At 33.9% G+C, this 18,128-nt stretch overlaps 1 protein-coding gene across 1 annotated transcript in view; it reads left to right on the plus strand.

The window, feature by feature from the left end:
* The window catches only part of TM9SF3 (transmembrane 9 superfamily member 3), a 54,732-nt gene that overhangs the window by 30,315 nt on the left and 6,289 nt on the right, over positions 1-18,128 (plus strand). The window contains exons 8-14 of the mRNA XM_032491192.1: positions 3,456-3,550; positions 6,559-6,689; positions 11,599-11,738; positions 14,478-14,546; positions 16,245-16,391; positions 16,828-16,911; positions 17,038-17,114. Coding sequence (XP_032347083.1) covers positions 3,456-3,550; positions 6,559-6,689; positions 11,599-11,738; positions 14,478-14,546; positions 16,245-16,391; positions 16,828-16,911; positions 17,038-17,114 — 743 coding nt within the window. The remainder of the gene's footprint in view (positions 1-3,455; positions 3,551-6,558; positions 6,690-11,598; positions 11,739-14,477; positions 14,547-16,244; positions 16,392-16,827; positions 16,912-17,037; positions 17,115-18,128) is intronic.

Consider the following 18,128-nt stretch of genomic DNA (forward strand, 5'->3'; position numbering starts at 1 on the left):
TAAAAAGAGTGATGGAAAAGGCACGTGAGGTTAGAGAATAAATTGGATGACTTCTTATCCTATCTTTACATGGTTTCTGGTACATTTTTTCTTTGAGGACAAAACCAGTTGTAAGAAATTCTTGATATGAGGTCTTCAGGTTATAGGAAAAGTGGTACATTCACAAAGATCTCAAGTCACTGTTCAGTGGTCCTATATATAACCTTGTGCTCAGAAAACCACAACCTTAACAAAGCAAACCTCTGAGGCTGAGGGGCAGGAGTTCTAATTCAGGCCCTTCGGATGCTGCCCCATGAAGTTCTTGGTCAGAATGATTCTTGTCTCCAGTTACATTTCATACCTCTATTTTGGTTTATGCGTTCTTTCTTATTATGCCTGGCGTTTGGTGGACAACCATTAAATTGTTGTTGAAAGAATGACTCTTTAGTTTAATATTAAATATTTCACTGTACTAAATTGCTGTTTCTTCCACTAGACAGTAAGCTCCTTGAGAACAAAGACTGGGTCTTACATTTGAATTCTCAAAGTACCTAAAGAACTGTGTGTATGGAAGCTACTCTGTCAATGCTTGTTGAACTGAAATGAATGTGTATTAATCAACAAAATTATTTCTCTGTAGTTTCTGTTGTATTTCTTTAATATAACCTTTGCAATTTGTTTACCATGTAAACTGTAAAACAGTTGACCAAAACATAAACTGCACTATTCTGGCGGATAGTTCATATTTTAGGATATAATATCTTTCGGATGAACTAAATCCCAAATTCAGGAAGAGCATTTCAAATCTTCCAGGAAGTCATGCTTTACATTAAATACTAGATTAAGTTCACTGTGAAATTGACACTGACTGTATAGTCACAGTCTTATTAGTTAGTAGTGGGTAACGTCTCCTGGAATCCAAGTTTTTGCTTTGTTCCTTCTCAAATGTTAGTGTTACAATGTTGGCAGTTCATTTTTTAATGCAGAAACTGTTCTGCTTACAGGCCTTCAGCTTTTAGAAATACTAAATTGCATAATAGTTGTATTAGGAGGCACGTCATGCATTGTTATTTTAGTCTGTCATTATCGATGGTTATTCTGTCATGCTTATTTGAAGTGAACATACTTAATCACTTACATGATATGTACTTCAGCTGTGAGAATTATGATGATATTAAAAGAGACTAACATTATTGAGGTTCCATATTAGGAGCTTTATGCTTATTAACTCCTTTAGTTCTCACATCAGCCCAGTGAAGGGACTATTATATCCACCCCACAGATGAGCAGAGTAAGCTCAGGGAGGTTAAATATTTGACTGAGATCACACAGCTATTAGTAAGGGGTGTTAATAAGCTGGGATTTGAGCCTAGCACTTTTACTTCAGAACTTGTCTTTTAATTTTCTATGCTGTGGAAATGAAAATAGAGGTAATAAAAATACAAAGCAGTGAGAAAATGAAAAAACTTGCACAGAAATTTGTAAGACTCACTGTAGAGTAGGAATCTAAAGGATTCTAAAGGATAAAAATCAGATAATGTGACAGGTGAAAATTATTTTACCTCAGAATTACTTTCCCCTCAATCAGGGGAAAAAAATATTTAGGTGGGCAAAGGATCAGCATCAATGTGGACACCAATTAGTGTGATACTAACCCCTGAGAAGGCGTGGTGTTTGAGAAGGCATGAATAAGTGTGGTAAAATGCAGCTGCTACGCTGAAACTTCTGGTGGGGAGTGGTGAGATGTCAAGTGCAGGTGAAGCAGCTCCTTAGATGTGCCCCAACCCTTGCCCCTAATCTTGGAGAGATGAACAAGGACGAAAGTTCCCTACTTAAGCAGGTTTTTCAGTGTAGATGAAAATGGTCTATTTGGGGTGGAAAATGCCCATAGAATATTTATGAACTAAGAAGTACAAGAGTGTGTTTGATTTTTACAACTGTGACTGATACTCATACTTCCATTTAGTGGCAATGGTTCTGGGGGATACAGACTTAACTCCCTGGTAGTCATTTTGGACTTTCAGTCAGTGGAGCAACCTTTTTGAACTCTGTCAATGTCTGTGTCAACCTTCATACACTCAGTTATAAACAGAATGGGTCAATTTCTTAATAATATTCTGGAAGAAATAAGTTAGTATTTTCAGTGTTTAATTGGATTCTTGAAAAAACAGATTTGGTTTTTTAAAACTGATTAACTTTTAAACATGGGAAAGATAAATTTTTATTTTGCTGCCACATTTGCATTTAGCTATATATTGATGTAATTAAATGGTGCAATGTTTTAACTATTATGTATCTACATTAAGAGATTGAACATAGGTGTTTGACCAGAAGAGTGCTACATGTTTCAGGGCTCTATGATGCCTTTGTATTCTGCATGGATGGATGATGAAATATAATAATATTATTATCCAGAAGGTAGTTAATTTATGAAAATTGAATATCCTTCCAGTGCATGTATTAGTGTCATATTCTTTTAAATTCTCTTTAAAAGAGTATTCTTTAGGTCAGACTGACAAGGTTATATGTTCTATCCACAGACTTTTACCTTCCTAGTTGTGGTGAGTTTCAGAAATGGTCTTTATTTTTAGTGAGTTAATGACATTTCTGTATTATGGCAAATGACGCTGTCATTTTATCATTTTAATATTTCTCTTTGCAATTAGACATTTAAAGTACCGTCCAATTTTATTCAATAGGAAGGTTGATCTGAATTGCATAGATATTGTTATTGGAAGAGGAGATTAGAAATTGTTGATCTGAATTAATGTTAATTTGTGAACCTATGGATTTGTAAAAGCATTTTATTGTTTATTTACTTATTTACTATTTTTTTTGAGTTATAGTCAGTTTACAATGTTGTGTCAATTTCTGGTGTACAGCACAATTTTTCAGTCATACATGAATATATATATTCATTTTCATATTCTTTTTCACTGTGAGTTGTAAAAACATTTTAAACAGTAGAAGGGAAACTAAATAGAAAAAGTCTAAGTATTATACTATTTAAAGTAATAGCACTAATATTAGAAAGATTATAGTACTTCCCATTTTATTTCTATCATCAGACAAAAATCATAAGCAGTTAAATTATAAGGAGGAATATTCTAATTATTTTTCTTAACATGAATATCCTTTTCCATATGATGTGATTGGTTCACAGACTGCAAAACGGTTTTAGTGCCAGCTTCTAATATTTTTGCCAAAGAAATGTGAAATATTTGTTTAGAATATATTATGAAACTTAACTTCAAATAAAAAAAAGTTAGTATCAGCCTGTTATCATTTAAGTGCAGTTTTAACTAGAAAGTCATTCCCTAGGAAACCTTTTGGATCCTTTGCAGTTTAGGGAGATATTTTTGTGTTCCTGTTTAATTTATCTTTGAAATTAAACTGAAGTTAATGTGATAGACTGTATGCTATTTTCTTTAAATTGTTGGTTTTAATTTATCATATATGTTGTCTTTCCATTTTAGGAGGGGATCAATGCTTAGTACAGCCATATTTGTCTATGCTGCTACATCTCCAGTGAATGGTTATTTTGGAGGAAGTCTGTATGCTAGACAAGGAGGTAACTTATGAGTTGTCACTTTGTATTTTTAATTGTGGATGTTAATGTTTTATTGTGAGGTATATCGAATTTAAAGTGGGCAGTACAACATCATAAAATCCTTTGTTATCCCATTTCACAGTCTCCACTGAACCTGTTATGTGTTCTATCTTGCTTTTATGGAATCCTTATATTTTATTTCCTAAAATTATGAATAATTAATAGATTATCTCCATTGTCCACTGTGAAGCTAGCCCTGAGGAACATATAGGAGAGAGTATATTTAAATTATTTGTATTATTTTGTTTTGAGGTCCCTAGTTCCCCTAGATGTGCTCCACAGGGGGCTTCCACATAGAGTATCAGTTTATAGCTGAATATAAGGGCATGTTTCACAGTTTATGGATAAATGTCTGGACAGTGGAAGGAAAATAGGAAGGAAAGCTGTTTATTTCTGTTGAGTCTTAAATACTTATCAGGGGACCCTTCACAAAGATTTCTGTTATTCTGTCACAGTCTTTTGCTAAGAGAGCTTCATCTTAAACACTCCTTTGCTTCTTTTCTGTTGTGACCTGGAAATGATAGGATATTCATGGGTAATATGAGGGTACTGCTCCTTAGAATTTCTTTCTATGATGGCATTCAAGGTCTTTTAAATTCCTTTGATTTTCCTATAATTGTTTGAGGTCAGAGGAAAGTGCTAAAAGTAGTAGATTTGCATGTTTCAGTTTAGGAATGAAGGGTGTTGAAAGACCTTAAAATTATATTCCTAAGGATAGAGAATTCCTAATGTGATTTCCCAGTCCATCCTAAGCAATTAGGGGATCCTGCCTTCTTTTAATATGACTGTCATACAGGAGCTAGGCTCCAGGAGCTCTGAGCATAGGATCATTTAAAACTCCCCCAGGATATCCTGGTTTACCATGGGTTTTTTTTTTTTTTTTTTATTGATTTTACTAGACTTAACGTGGTCTGTGCCTCAGCAGAAATAGTTCTTTGGATTGCCTGAAGGAGTATTATTTCGGATTCCTGATGTTGTTTTAGGTAGCTGTTCATTCTCTATATGTTTAACCTCTAGATAGGGGAAATGAGTCTTACTATGCAGGTCTACCATCCTAAGGAAATAAGGATGCCTAAGGTTAACTCCTACTTTGAATTTGACTTGAAAATTAGTTAGGCTAAGAATTTTACAGTTTATGACCTCCAGAAAAGTCTCCACAGAAGAAACAGACTGTGCAAAACGGGAAATTTATTCATACTTGAACATAAATTTGCTTTTGGTTCAATTGCAAGTTAAGAACACCAAGCAAAACTTTACTATACTTATTCTTGAAAGTTGATAGAATTCAAACTTAAACCTAGAAGTATCAAATCATACCAAGTATAACCTAATTGACTGATTGACAAGCACTAAGGAGGTGTGATCATGTCCTGATATTTTGTCTAAGCGATCCATGAAAATCAGGTTAATATAGAGGTGAACCCAGAGAATCAAGAGTTTTTCAGAGTTCTTTTCAGGATTTGGACTACAATGAAGCTCAAGATCTTCACGCTGTCCTCAGTGCACTGGATAATGCTCCAGACCCAGTTTAAAGCCAGGGTGGAGTGGAACTTGAGCAGAGTCTCCAAGGTGTGGGGGAGGAGTAGGAAGCACAACAGTGCTACGCCTTGGCTAATGATTATAGCCAGTGGAATATGCGTGGGCTTCTTTTTGACTGTTGGAGGGAAGGGGAGAAAGAGAGTTGAATGTAGAATTTATTAATATGTGTCTGAATCTGAGAAGATAATGAAAAGTGCAGGAAAAGAGAATGTTAGGAAAGAGTTGGAATAGGAGAAATAATAACTTTAATTAGCTGTTACCCTTTTTGTGTTGTTCAGATGCTGAATATTAGTTTAGAAAAGAGGGATTCTTGAAACTTACCTGAGAACGAAATTAAATAGAGGTGAAAGTTCAGAATCAAGGAGTTTTTCTGGAGGAATGTCAAGATCTGAGGTAGTTAATTCTAAGAGACAGATGTTTAAAGGAACTTATATAAAAGAAAACAAGTATTACGGTATGGCTTGTTTTTCCTAGAGCACCTTCTGTTTGGGTCTCTATTGCTTAAGATTGTGGGACTCAATTTTAATAGTGATTCCGTGTTAAATCTTTATATTCTATTCCTAAGGAGTATGGAGATGCTTCCCCAGAGGTGTACTTGCTTGTGCACTCTGCTATATTAGAAAGATAGCTCCTTGTTGTGCTTCTCATCATAATGAACATGATTTAAAATTTTTGATTGTATAGTTTAGAAATTCCTTTTTTGGATTATGTAAGTAATAGATGCTCTCTGTATAGAATTTTGGCAATATAAAGAGGTTCAAAGAAATAGTAAACCATGATTGTTGAGAGAAAGCTCATGAAACACATTCTTTTGTTTTTTTCCTTTTGAAACATAGAAATGAACTTAAATATACGTTTATAATAATAATTAGAGAAAGAGTATAGGGACCGTTATTAACCGATGGGCTTTTTAACTTTTTTTTTTTAAGTAGTGTAACCCTCTTTTTAAATGAGAGTATACATGAAACTCCAGTGTTTAGAACTGTTGCAAATGGATTTGTTCTGGTTGAAGCAGGGCTTGGGGACCTGGGCCCTTCCTTCACTAGTGACTTTAGGGCCACCTCCTAAAAGCGCCAGAACTCCAAGTAACGGTTTAAAAACACGTTTCTAGGCCAGCTTGTAGCCCAGAAAGATTGAGTGGTTAACCAACATTCACAGCAGTGACAGAATCAGGACAAAACATCAGGATATTGTAGTTCATTGCTCTTTTCCAGTACACTCACTTCAAAAGTTGCATTTCTATTAGATATACTTGAATGGCTGGACTAGTCTTTATTAGCTATTGTTTTGAAACAGTTATAAGGATGTTAAATTTCAAGATCTTTACGTTAAAATATTCAACAGTTTGGTACTCAGTGACTACCTTTTAAATATTAATATATGTCTATCTACCTAGGTCTCTGATTTTTATAGTTTCCGTTTTCTTTCAGGAAGGAGATGGATAAAGCAGATGTTTATCGGCGCCTTCCTTATCCCAGCTATGGTGTGTGGCACTGCTTTCTTCATCAACTTTATAGCCATTTATTATCATGCTTCAAGAGCCATTCCTTTTGGAACGATGGTGAGTTGCTTGGTTCTTACTTTTAAACGGAGAAAGTACAAATGTTCTAATATGAGGCCTGCTGTCTCTCCAAAGTACCTCTTATTTTGAAGTTGCAGCCAGTCCCTTCGCAGTCCTGGAAAGTTAGGTAAAGAAAAGTTTTTCTTGATTCTGTCAATCAATGAAGGCTGACTTTAAAGAAAGACAAGAGAGAGAACACTATACTTTTTATCAGAGTTGGGAGAAACTGTTAAGTGTATTTTAGAGGAAGAATGACGACACACGAGAAACTTGGGTGTTTTAAGATGGGTGAATGCAGGGGTGGGAAGTGAAGATTTTCTGTAACTTTTTTTTAATGTTGGTAACTGTACTATTTTTAGAACCTCATTAAAACATTTAGATTAATATCAGTAATATATGTTGCTGTAGATACTAAAATCCTATCATATCTTACCTATTATCACAGACTTTGAAATGTTTTAGATTATTTGAGTATATTAAAACTAAAACACAGATATACTGGTGCTTTACAGAGTTAACGCACAGTCTCCAGATTTTTCCTGTTGTTACATTTTTACTAGAAACAGAATTTTAGGCCTGGAGTAGACTTTAGTCTTAATAGTACACTTGTGCAAATGTGCACACACACGCGCGCCCGCATATGCAAATTGCAGGGTGGTTACTGTTGTCAGAAAAGGGAGATGACTTGGCTAAGATCATATGGATAGTTAATGGCAGAAATATAACTGGAACCTGTATCTCCTCCTGAATTTTAATCTGGTTTTGGGTCTTTATCTATTATATGGAAGTTACTGAATAGTTTCATATAAATTCCAGATGATTTTGTTGTTTTACAGTCTAGGTTTTTCAGAGATCCATTGCAGATACATCTTTACTAAGTCTTTAATACTTTTTAGTTAGGAATATTTTGAAAATTACTTCAAAATTTAAAGTTTTTAAATTTTATTTTATTTTTTTGCAAGCCAAAGTGAGAATGGTTAGGAAAAGGGTAAAGTAATTAATTACATTCAAAACTGGAAAGGAATTTGCCTCATAGTCATTCTAGGGCATAAGAAAGTTTATATAGGGAGTCAAGTTACCTTTTTTTTTTTTTTTAATTAAAAAATAATTTTATTGTGGTATGGTTCCTGTAGTAAACTACACATTTTTCAGATGTACATTTTGATGAATTTTGATAGATGTATATATACACCAGTGAAACCACCATCATAATCAAGATAGCTAACATTTGCATCATAGAGAGTCAAGTTACTTCTTAAAGATGATCTGCTAAGTTAATTACTTTCATAGTGCTTTAAAAATTAAAATTATGATTCTGTTATAATCTTCCTCATAAACATTTGAATTTGATGTGGTGAAAATGATATTTCAAAGTTGCTCTATTTTACTAAAATTGTAAATTTTACTACTTTGTAAATGGGGTTTTAAATGTTAATATTCTCTGTAATTTGCCTTTGGATAATTTAGTAATTACTAATTATTAGAATACAGTATCAGACTCTATGCTGAGCCAGAGGTTTATAAAATTGATCTTTACACTGGTGTATAAAAGACTGGCTGTTGATGCTTAGCAGACTCTTAAAATAGCGTGGCCTTCATTTGCATTCTAGTTTGGAATGAAGGAATACTGAATGGTTTTGGTATTAGGATATTGCTAACTTTATAGAATAAATTTTTAACTTCCAATCAGTGTTTCTTCTATTACAGTTTTGAAGTTGCTCAAGAAACAGAATGTGGAGTTATTTATTAGCATGTTGAATGTGGAATAAAATATATAGGCTTCTTTCAAGCATTTGTGTTTGAACTGGCAATGTCCTGATTATTAGGTTGATTATTGTCGAAATGCTTAAATTGAAGCTAAAGAATTTTTATATAGACATAAAGGCATAAAATGTATAAGATAGAAAAGGAGAATAAAAAGTGTCTACTCTGAGCAGGTGTCAAAGAGATTCCTAAACATAATGGCTGACAAGATGATATATTTTTTGAGAATTGCCTTATTACCTGTAAGCAAATTACTGTCTGTCACCCTAAGTAGAATTTATATCCTTTGGCATTCCAAAATTGCCTATCTTACGCTGTGTTTTCCCTTTCCATTCCACTCATACCACAGATTTCCCTAAAAGGCCAGTCTGGAAGCAAAGATAGAACAATAGTCACATTCTTGGTTTGTGACTGAGATTGAGAATAGTTGACCAGTTGGTACATCTTTGGGGCTATTAAGTAATGATAGCAGTACTTATTTCTAGCTTGTTCTTACTGTAGCTATGGGACACCCTCAACCTAGAGTGAGTCCTTCCTTTCCCCCTCACTGTTTTCACTCTCCATTGGTCCATGAGCAGTGGCTAGGATGCTCTAGAGAGTGCCCTATATTAACAGTTTGAGTTCCAGGGTTTTCACCAGTGTATTAGACTACATTTTTTTTTAACTCTTAGCTGCTAACTTTCATTTTAAATGAAAGCTTAATTTAGAAACCCAATAAAGAAAACGGATACAAGCATGATTCTATTAGTATAAATAAATTTTACAAATTCAGTATTTTAACATTTTAAATTTAATGAGAGCAATAAAGTTGTGATGAATGCAGATCTAATATCAAGGAGTATGGATAACATTCTTCTGCAATGACCAATTTATTTGGTTGAATATCAGTATTGAGAAAAATCCTGATTTCACAAATGATTTTAATTCCATGTGACCTTTTTTTTTTTTTTTAACAGCTTGCCTTGCAATCTCAGAGTATTCTTCAAGTAAACTAATCCAGAACTTTGACATAAAGGAGTAGGAAATTGGTTTCACAGTTCAGTCACTAACAGTTTTTAATAAACTGCTAATTTTTTTCCTTCATGTATAAAAAAGTCAGATGGGAAAAAATGCTTAACAGTTGATAATGTCTTGATGAGACTGTTTGTAAGTTCCTTTATTGACTGTTGTGCTTTGAATGAGCACATAAGGCAAGATATGCCCTCACTTCACCTGCCACTTAATTGCTTTTGACATGCATGTGCTGTAGTGCATTTGCTAGTTAAGTTTTTAGTGAGCAAAATATGTGGAGGCCTGAATTGGGTCGGGGCGGGAGGTGCAGGGAGGTGAGGGAGAACGAAAGACCAGTGTAGCATTACAAGCCTTCCTAATCAGTGACACATCTACACGGAGTCCAAGTACATACACAGAGATAGCAGGAGAGTTTACTCTGAGGTTTACATGAAAACGAATTATGATAGCTCCAGTTGTTAATATTTGGTGTAGAACTAATTTGAGTCTGTATGTTTTTTACTATGATTAAAATTAAAAAAAAAAAAACTATTTTCAAAAGGATATTCAAATCAAATGCTTGTGGAATTCCTGAAACTCTTCAGCAGGACCTGAGGGCTCTGTGGAACAGTTTGAAAACCACTTTACTAGACCATGTCATTCCACATAGGAGTGTTTTCTCCAGCTTCTTTTCAATTCTTACTTGAAATTAGGGTTCTGGTAAGTTAAGGGGAAAATACATAGGTCTCTATTACAATGTGTTAATATTTATGAGTTTTATATACGTAAGGATATCAAAATAATAAGAAAGCAATTAATAATCAATAATGACTCATTGAGACACAGTTTACCCTCAAAATATGAGATGTGTATAAATCACAATATATTCTGATAGTTAAAATGTCTTTAAAATATCTGCTTATTTTTATGTTTCACATACTATTTATATGAGCAAAAATTCATATTATTAACAGGTCTAAACTGAGGCACCAATGATTTGAGTTCCTAAGTCTGATCTTTAAAATGGAATTCCAGGACTCTCCTAACTCTCATACATTTATAGAAGTCTTATCTGGAAGGGAGATGTTGATACCCTTTGGCTTATTTAAACACACATGAGCGCGTAGAAGGATATAATGAAGATACAGAGTTTTCACTCATGTTGCTTCAAAATAGATTCTTTCCTTCTCATGTAATCACTGTGGATTTTCTACCCCACACTTCATTTTTCTCAATTTCTTCACAAATTTCATTCAGCTTTTCTCTCACTTTTACTTTTGATAAATTAGAACCTCCAAATGTATTATTGAAAGAGATCTTAGAGGTGATTCAGTCCTACTTCATTTTTAGAAGTTCAGAGTGAAAAATATCCTAACCAGAGGCTGGCTGGAAAAAGCTTGAGTGTGTCCCCTTGAGTATTCAGATTTATATAAAGAAAAAAAAAATCACAAAAATAAATACATTCCTAACTGACCACTTGGTTCTAGAATCTCTGTTTGATCTTCCCAATCACTTTATACTTTGAACTACTGATTGGCAGAAAAATATTCATGTTATTGTAGTAGACACATATAAACATAAACAGTGATAGTCTTCTGTTTTTAAGATCCTCAGGCAGTGTGGAATGGAAACGAGCGGGGTCTCTGAAACTGGCAGATCTGAATCGAAATCTTAGTTCAGCCACCTACAGTGTGATTGTAGAAGTTACTTAGCCTCTTTAAGTCTCATTTTCTTCATCTTTAAAGTAGGGAAATAACATATGTAAAGGTCCTTGTGTATATTAGGAGCTCAGTGAAGTGTAGTCAAGTGAATAAGTTGGTTATAATGATAAAAGATAGAGAATATGTTAAAAGTATGACAACTGAAAAGTGAAAGGAGAGGAAAAAGGACTAGAGCAGAGACAGTATGGGAGAATAGGGAAAATTGGCACCTACAATAGTTAAACAATGCAACTTGTGTTAGTTCAATTCTAATAGTTTTAAAACACACTCCTTATATATTTCTATTAGTATATATCTTACACAATTTTAACCCATATTGAACTTAAACATTTTCTTTTGTGATCAGATTGTTTAAATTTTTGTGTCCTTTTTGTTTGTTTTTATTAATGTTATTGTTCTCTGAGTAATCATACACATTTTAATTTAATTTACAGGTGGCCGTTTGTTGCATCTGTTTTTTTGTTATCCTTCCTCTAAATCTTGTTGGTACAATACTGGGCCGAAATCTGTCAGGTCAGCCCAACTTTCCTTGTCGTGTCAATGCTGTGCCTCGTCCCATACCGGAGAAAAAATGGTAAAGAGAATGCTAAATTTTCTGCAGTTGTTTCTCACAATATACAAGTTCTTAATGCTGTTATGTATATGTAACTTTTAGAATTGGCATGTATTTATTTATGAGTGACTATCTTAAGTTTAAACTTAAGAATTTGTCTTTTTACTTTTTTCTTCAACTTAAATTGTTGGGAGTAGTAATAAATTACATCTTTATTTCACTTTTTGTGAATTGCTGCCATTTATAGAGAAATCAAATGCTTTGGTAAGTACATTAGTGCCTAGAGGTGAATGGGAGCTAAAGCTGCAGTAGCTGTGTTACTGCAGCCTACAAGCCAGATTTGACCTGATGCTTGTTTTTATAAAAAAAAAGTTTTGTTGGAACATAGCCATGACTGTTTGTTCACAGATTGTCTGTGACTGCTTTTACACTGCGGCATGAGTTGAGTAGTTACGACAGAGACTATAACATCTGAAAAACCTGAAATACTTAACTATCTAAACCTTTACAGGAAAAGTTTGCTAACCCCTAGAATATAATTTCATTTTCCTTTCCAGATATTTTATTATTCTAAACAATATTGACACACATTTATAACCATATACTTAGCAATAAGAGATGAATTGGGATTGAGACCAATTATAATTTACTGACCTACATTCTTTATCTTCACTTCTGGGATAATATAGAGTCTCTAAAATACATTTTGTCACATTTTATGCACAAAATGTGTTTTTGAGGCTCTCCTGTAATTCAAGATTAATCCTGACAAAGGATGACAGTTATTTCTGTTTAACAGCTAAAGCATTTCTTTTACTGCAGCAGTATAAATATAGTTTACAATTCATTTAACCATCAGCTTTGAAATAATGGTTCTTGATAGATTTTTAGCTTTAGGTGATTTGTATTTTTTCAAATTTTGGACATAAAATGAGATGTCACTAATATGTTTATATTTCTAATTTTTGTAATTCAAACTTGAACAAAACATGAACTCATTGTATATATGTTTTGCCTTTTTTTTAACATTTTTTATTGATTTATAATCATTTTGTTTTGCCTTTTAAAATTAGTAAATTTAATGTTTTAGTGCTGATTTATGCTACTCTGCATTCTTTATTCTTCTAATTCTTACTAGCAGATAAAAGTAGAACAGTCTTACTGTCTGTTTATTATATTCCCCATCTTGTAAGAATAGCTGTACAGTAACTAGACTCTACATATTCATAATAATGGGCAAATATTGAAAAGCCTGTGCTCCTAGATATTTTGCCATATTATAAATATAACTTATATTCAAGTACTTACACAGTCTTTTGTAGACTTTGAAGTATGCAGGCATTTACAGAAGTGGAGGCTGAATAAAATAGCCTGTAGTTTTAAAGGAGAGTGATCTCTTTTAAGGAATTATCCATGTTCTTTTTTTTTTTTAGGTTGGCTTTTTTTTTTTTATTAGATTAGTGTTTATGAGAACTTTTGTAGTCTTTTTTTTTTTAAGTCAACTTTATCTTTTTTCAGGCAAGATTAGATGGTGAAGGCCCGTTGATATCCTGATGTTTGTTCACCCATTATTGGGGAGGATAAGGTTAAAGGAAAAGCATAGTCAGAAATCACAGAAGTTCGTCTGGGTCAGTAGAGCTGGTGAAGAAGAGGAAGGAGCAACATGTGACCTTGCTAACCATAGGTCACATCTAGGTGAAGGAAGGCTCATGGGTCTTTTCATTTTCTTTATATAGTTACATGGGAACCAAAATCTGAATACTAGATCTGATTCTCACTGATGTGTCTCTTTGAGCGGATCATTTTTAACCTCTGTGGATCTTGGCTTCCTATAAAGGGAGAAAAGAAGACTAGATTAAATGATTTTTAAGTTTGTTTTTTTTTCAGCTCTCACTTTTTTTCTTCTCCGTTTTTTAGTTTGTCCATTCCAGAAATAGTATCTTTTATGTGCCCCATACTGTGCTGGGCACTGGGAATACCTAGATGAATAGCTTCTGCCTGCTAGGGTTTATAAGCTGGTGATGTGTGATACGTATGTAATTAGACAGTTTGGTGTGGTGTGGTAAATTAGGTTTACGAGGCAGTGGAAGAACTCACTTCTTCCTGGGAGCCCTGGGGAAGGCTTTACCGGGAGAACACTTGAGCCAATGCTTGCAGGAGAGAAGCAGGAGGTGAGGGAAGGCCTTCTAGGTGGAGAGTTACCACTTGCAGTCAGTTGAGTGAATGAGTGAGGTTTGAGTTTTATTTTTTATTCATACTTTGGCTCCATTATAACTCAGAACTCATAATACCTTAATTGTATAATTTATAGGAGAAAGAACGACTGACTCAAGGAAGCATGAGCAAAGAGATGGCAAGGCCACAATTTGGGAAACGTGATTTCAGATAGGGGGTCTCAAGACTTTTTTTCTTTCCCTGTGACTTTCTGGAAGTAAATGATTGTAAAGTTTTTAGAAGTTACTGAGAAGTATAGAACAGGAGCAAACACTCAGAGTCTTGAGTTTTATCAGTAGCAAGAATTTATGTTCCCCAAATTCTTATGTTGGCCTTTAATGCCAAAAAGAATTTTGACAAAAACTTATGGCTAATTTAAAGGCCCATCTCTGTATTGTACCTCTTTGAATTTTTGTTTTTCTTTTTACTGGTTTGTTTCTGTCCTTTAGATTATTTTTAAGTACCAAACATCTGATTTCTATTATCTGGGTTTATATAATGTGGAAATCATACTAGAAATTTATTGTTAATTTTAATATTTTCCAGGTTCATGGAGCCTGCAGTTATTGTTTGCCTGGGAGGAATTTTACCTTTTGGCTCAATCTTTATTGAAATGTAAGTTTTGGCAGTGTATGTATGTTTTGAGGGATTAAGAAAATTTAGGAGTTAGGGTAGGTATAGAATCATCTGATGGGAAAGCATCTAACAGAATTAGTCTGTTAAGTCTGTGCTTATAGAAGGGAGTCTGTAGTTTATGTAAAGGTAGTTTTCTGCTTTGTTCTCAGATACTCAGGTGAAGTTTTATATTGTTCTTTATATTGTTCTAGACCTCTCTCACCAAATCTTAGAAATCAATGCATGCATGCTAGAGAATGCCAGACCAGCCTTTGACTACTATTTTTTCAAAGCAAAGTAACTAGGTAAATTATTACCTGCTAGTCAGTCTAGATCCTGACATCTTTGGATGCATGATCAGTTCTAGTCTCCTTCCACAGTGGCCCTCAGGAGTGCTGGGAAGTGTGTATGTATTTAGGGGTGGGAGGTTTGCCATCTTGTGCCCAATGACAGTGCGTCGTATTTGCAGTCCCCTGTGCAAAATGTAAGCCTTTTTTTTTTCTCAGCCTGTGTTCCAGTGTTCCTTGATGGGAATGCTCTGGCATTTTAGGCAGGACAGTTCTTTGTATGGTGCTTGTTCAAGAAAAGTGATCATACACCTCTGGCTCCTGCCCATTAAATGCCAGTCATTGAGACTACTCAGAATTCCCTTATATATTTCCAGATGCCCCACTGCTGATTCTTTTCTGTATATTGGATGCTTCCTTAACAGACATGATTGAATCTGATAATTGGTTAATTGAAAAAGCTGGCTCATGCAGGAGAATTACAAAAAAAAAGACATATATATAGTATTTTTACTTAAAACAACTAAAGGTATATCTTTCACTGATTTTTTTTTAAATATAGAGCCAAGATCTTGTCTTTGTACGTAGTTTATGTTTCCATCATTTTCCTTTGACATTCATAATGCATCTTCTATGTTTTCCAACCTTTTTAAAGTGGAGCAAGAACATATGGACCTGTCTGAAGCATTCTAAGTGCAGAATCCTTCTAAATTTGTAATTTGTCCCCCAGTCTTTTATAGCTATCTCACCCACACCTAATTTTATACCTTTTTTTTTAGTGGCTCACCTTGTTGAATTTTTCCAAAGCATTCAACATAATTTTCATAGAAATCACATTCTTTTTGGTCTCAGTTGTGGAATTAGAGTAAAGGGTCTTTTTTTGGTGTAAAATTGTAATGCCCTTTCTCTTACGGCACTGTGAAAATGGCATAATGCTGCTTTAGGCTTTCTTTTCCTAATTGTAAACATTATTACTCTATCAAATCTATTTTTTATTAATAGGGTGTTTATAAAATATAAAATGCATTGCTTGTATAGTGTTCTATCTAGAAAAAACAAAAGAATGAGGGAATTGACTTGATCTTAAAAATAGGAATTTTTAGCTGTTTTCGTTTTTCTTTTCCACACATTACTCCTTAAGCTTCCGATTTATTCAGTTTGCTTAGAGATGAATACCCTACTGATGAATCTGTTCTTGAAAGATTATATCAGAAAATATTTTTGAGAGACTTTTAGAGGATTTAATAGATGAAAAAAGGGAAAGGGAACTGTTGGAAGTTACTTGAAAGAAAAATACTGAGATTTAAGTGAGAAAAAAGTGAGAACTAAGATGCAAGTGAGAGTTAGCAAGAGCAGGGTGAGCTTTAAGAATAAAGACTAGAAAACTGTGTTTTCATTGCCTTTTATTTAGGTATTTCATCTTTACATCTTTCTGGGCATATAAGATCTATTATGTCTATGGCTTCATGATGCTGGTGCTGGTCATCCTGTGCATCGTGACTGTCTGTGTGACCATCGTGTGCACATACTTTCTACTAAATGCAGAGGACTATAGGTGGTGAGTACTTACTACTGGAAAGAACCTCTGGGGACCATAACATTTTAAAATAAGATTCCTTTGAAGTGTATCAAGCAGATTAAAAGATCTGTACGGAAATTTTTCTCCTTAAGATAGTGTAGGGATATTTTTCAATTATAAAAATGATGAAGATTGTAGAGGAAAAGTCGTATCAGTCAAAAAAGTTTTTATTTTAAAGAGGGTTACTATCTTAAATACAAGGAGACAGATCTGAAGAAGGAAATAGTTTATTTAAGGTCATTTTAAATAGGGAATCTGACAAAATTCAGGATCTCTCCTTCCAATTCTTAGGCTCTCTCCTTGTGATATATTTAAATGTTGTATACATGCATTTGTTTTTAAATATATAGAAAAATTATTTGCTTTAAAATCTTTCAGTGCCATTCAGTCAAAAGAATTACTTTTTTTTCTTCAGGCAATGGACAAGTTTTCTCTCTGCTGCATCAACTGCAATTTATGTTTACATGTATTCCTTTTACTACTATTTTTTCAAAACAAAGTAAGTGGAGACATTTTCTCATTTTGTATTTAGGAAACTAAGTTTGTCATTTAAATACTAGAATTTAGGCCTTATGTTGAAAGTAAAAATGAACAAACTATATATAATTTTTTTGTTTTATTTCAGGATGTATGGCTTATTTCAAACATCATTTTACTTTGGATATATGGCAGTATTTAGCACAGCCTTGGGGATAATGTGTGGTAAGTTCCGAAACTCTTGGAATATCATGAGTAGATCTTTGAGTATTTCAGAATCAGAAAAATACAGTAATTGGTAATTCAGAAATTACATTCTGTTGTTTGAACAGGAACATAATAAACTCAAGCATCTGATTTCAGTTGTTTTGACTATTTCTCAAAACCTAACTTACTACTTCCTTGATTTCTTTTAAAATTTCCTCTTTCTAATAATTCTGTATAGCACTGTTTTCCATACCACAAGTAGTTTCTCGTTCATGTTGAGAATTGGCATTTTTTTAAAGCTTAGATTTGTTGGAAGAGATTATGATGTAAACAGGTTAAGGTTTTGGCCAAATGATTTTTGTTTGGAAGTTTCTGTTCCATTGTTCATGGAGGTAACGGTGTCCAGGAAGGTAGCACAGCTTAACGGCCATGAGTACACGCTTGGCTGCGCTACCTTTGTTTCTGTACCTTGATCCAGTTCCCCAAGTTCTCTGGACCTCTGCAAAATGAGGATAATACTACTGTTTTATGGGTTTATCACAATTTACCATTAAATGGAAGAGGAAGAGTTATCAGCGTATGATAGAGTCTCTCGTATGTGTGAAATAGCTAGAAAATAAAGAAAGAACTTTTGGAAGCAGCATGATAGATGGAAAAGACATGGACTCAAGAGCCTGAGAGACCTCGATTAAGTCTCCATGCTGCCACTCACTTTTTTTGTGGCCATAGGAAGGCATAGAAACCTTTCTAAATCTCATTTTCTAATCTGTAAAATGAGCATATCTTTCAGAGTATTTATTTGTAACTGTCATGTGTGTAAAGCACCAAGTGTAATGCTGGTCTATTATTAGGTAGTAAGAGATAGCCAGTTACATGGCAGATGTGGTGGGGATTTTTTTTTTTTTCGATAATTTTACCTTTAGTTATTCGGTAGGCAATAGAATAAGGAAGATAGAATAATCTTGTTAGAAGTTAGGTCCTGGTATGACATTTGTGGACCTCTTTAGGGTACCAGGATTGCTTTTTCCTCCA

The sequence above is a fragment of the Camelus ferus genome, chromosome 11 (assembly GCF_009834535.1).
Source record: "Camelus ferus isolate YT-003-E chromosome 11, BCGSAC_Cfer_1.0, whole genome shotgun sequence".
In the NCBI taxonomy this organism is placed as follows: domain Eukaryota; kingdom Metazoa; phylum Chordata; class Mammalia; order Artiodactyla; family Camelidae; genus Camelus; species Camelus ferus.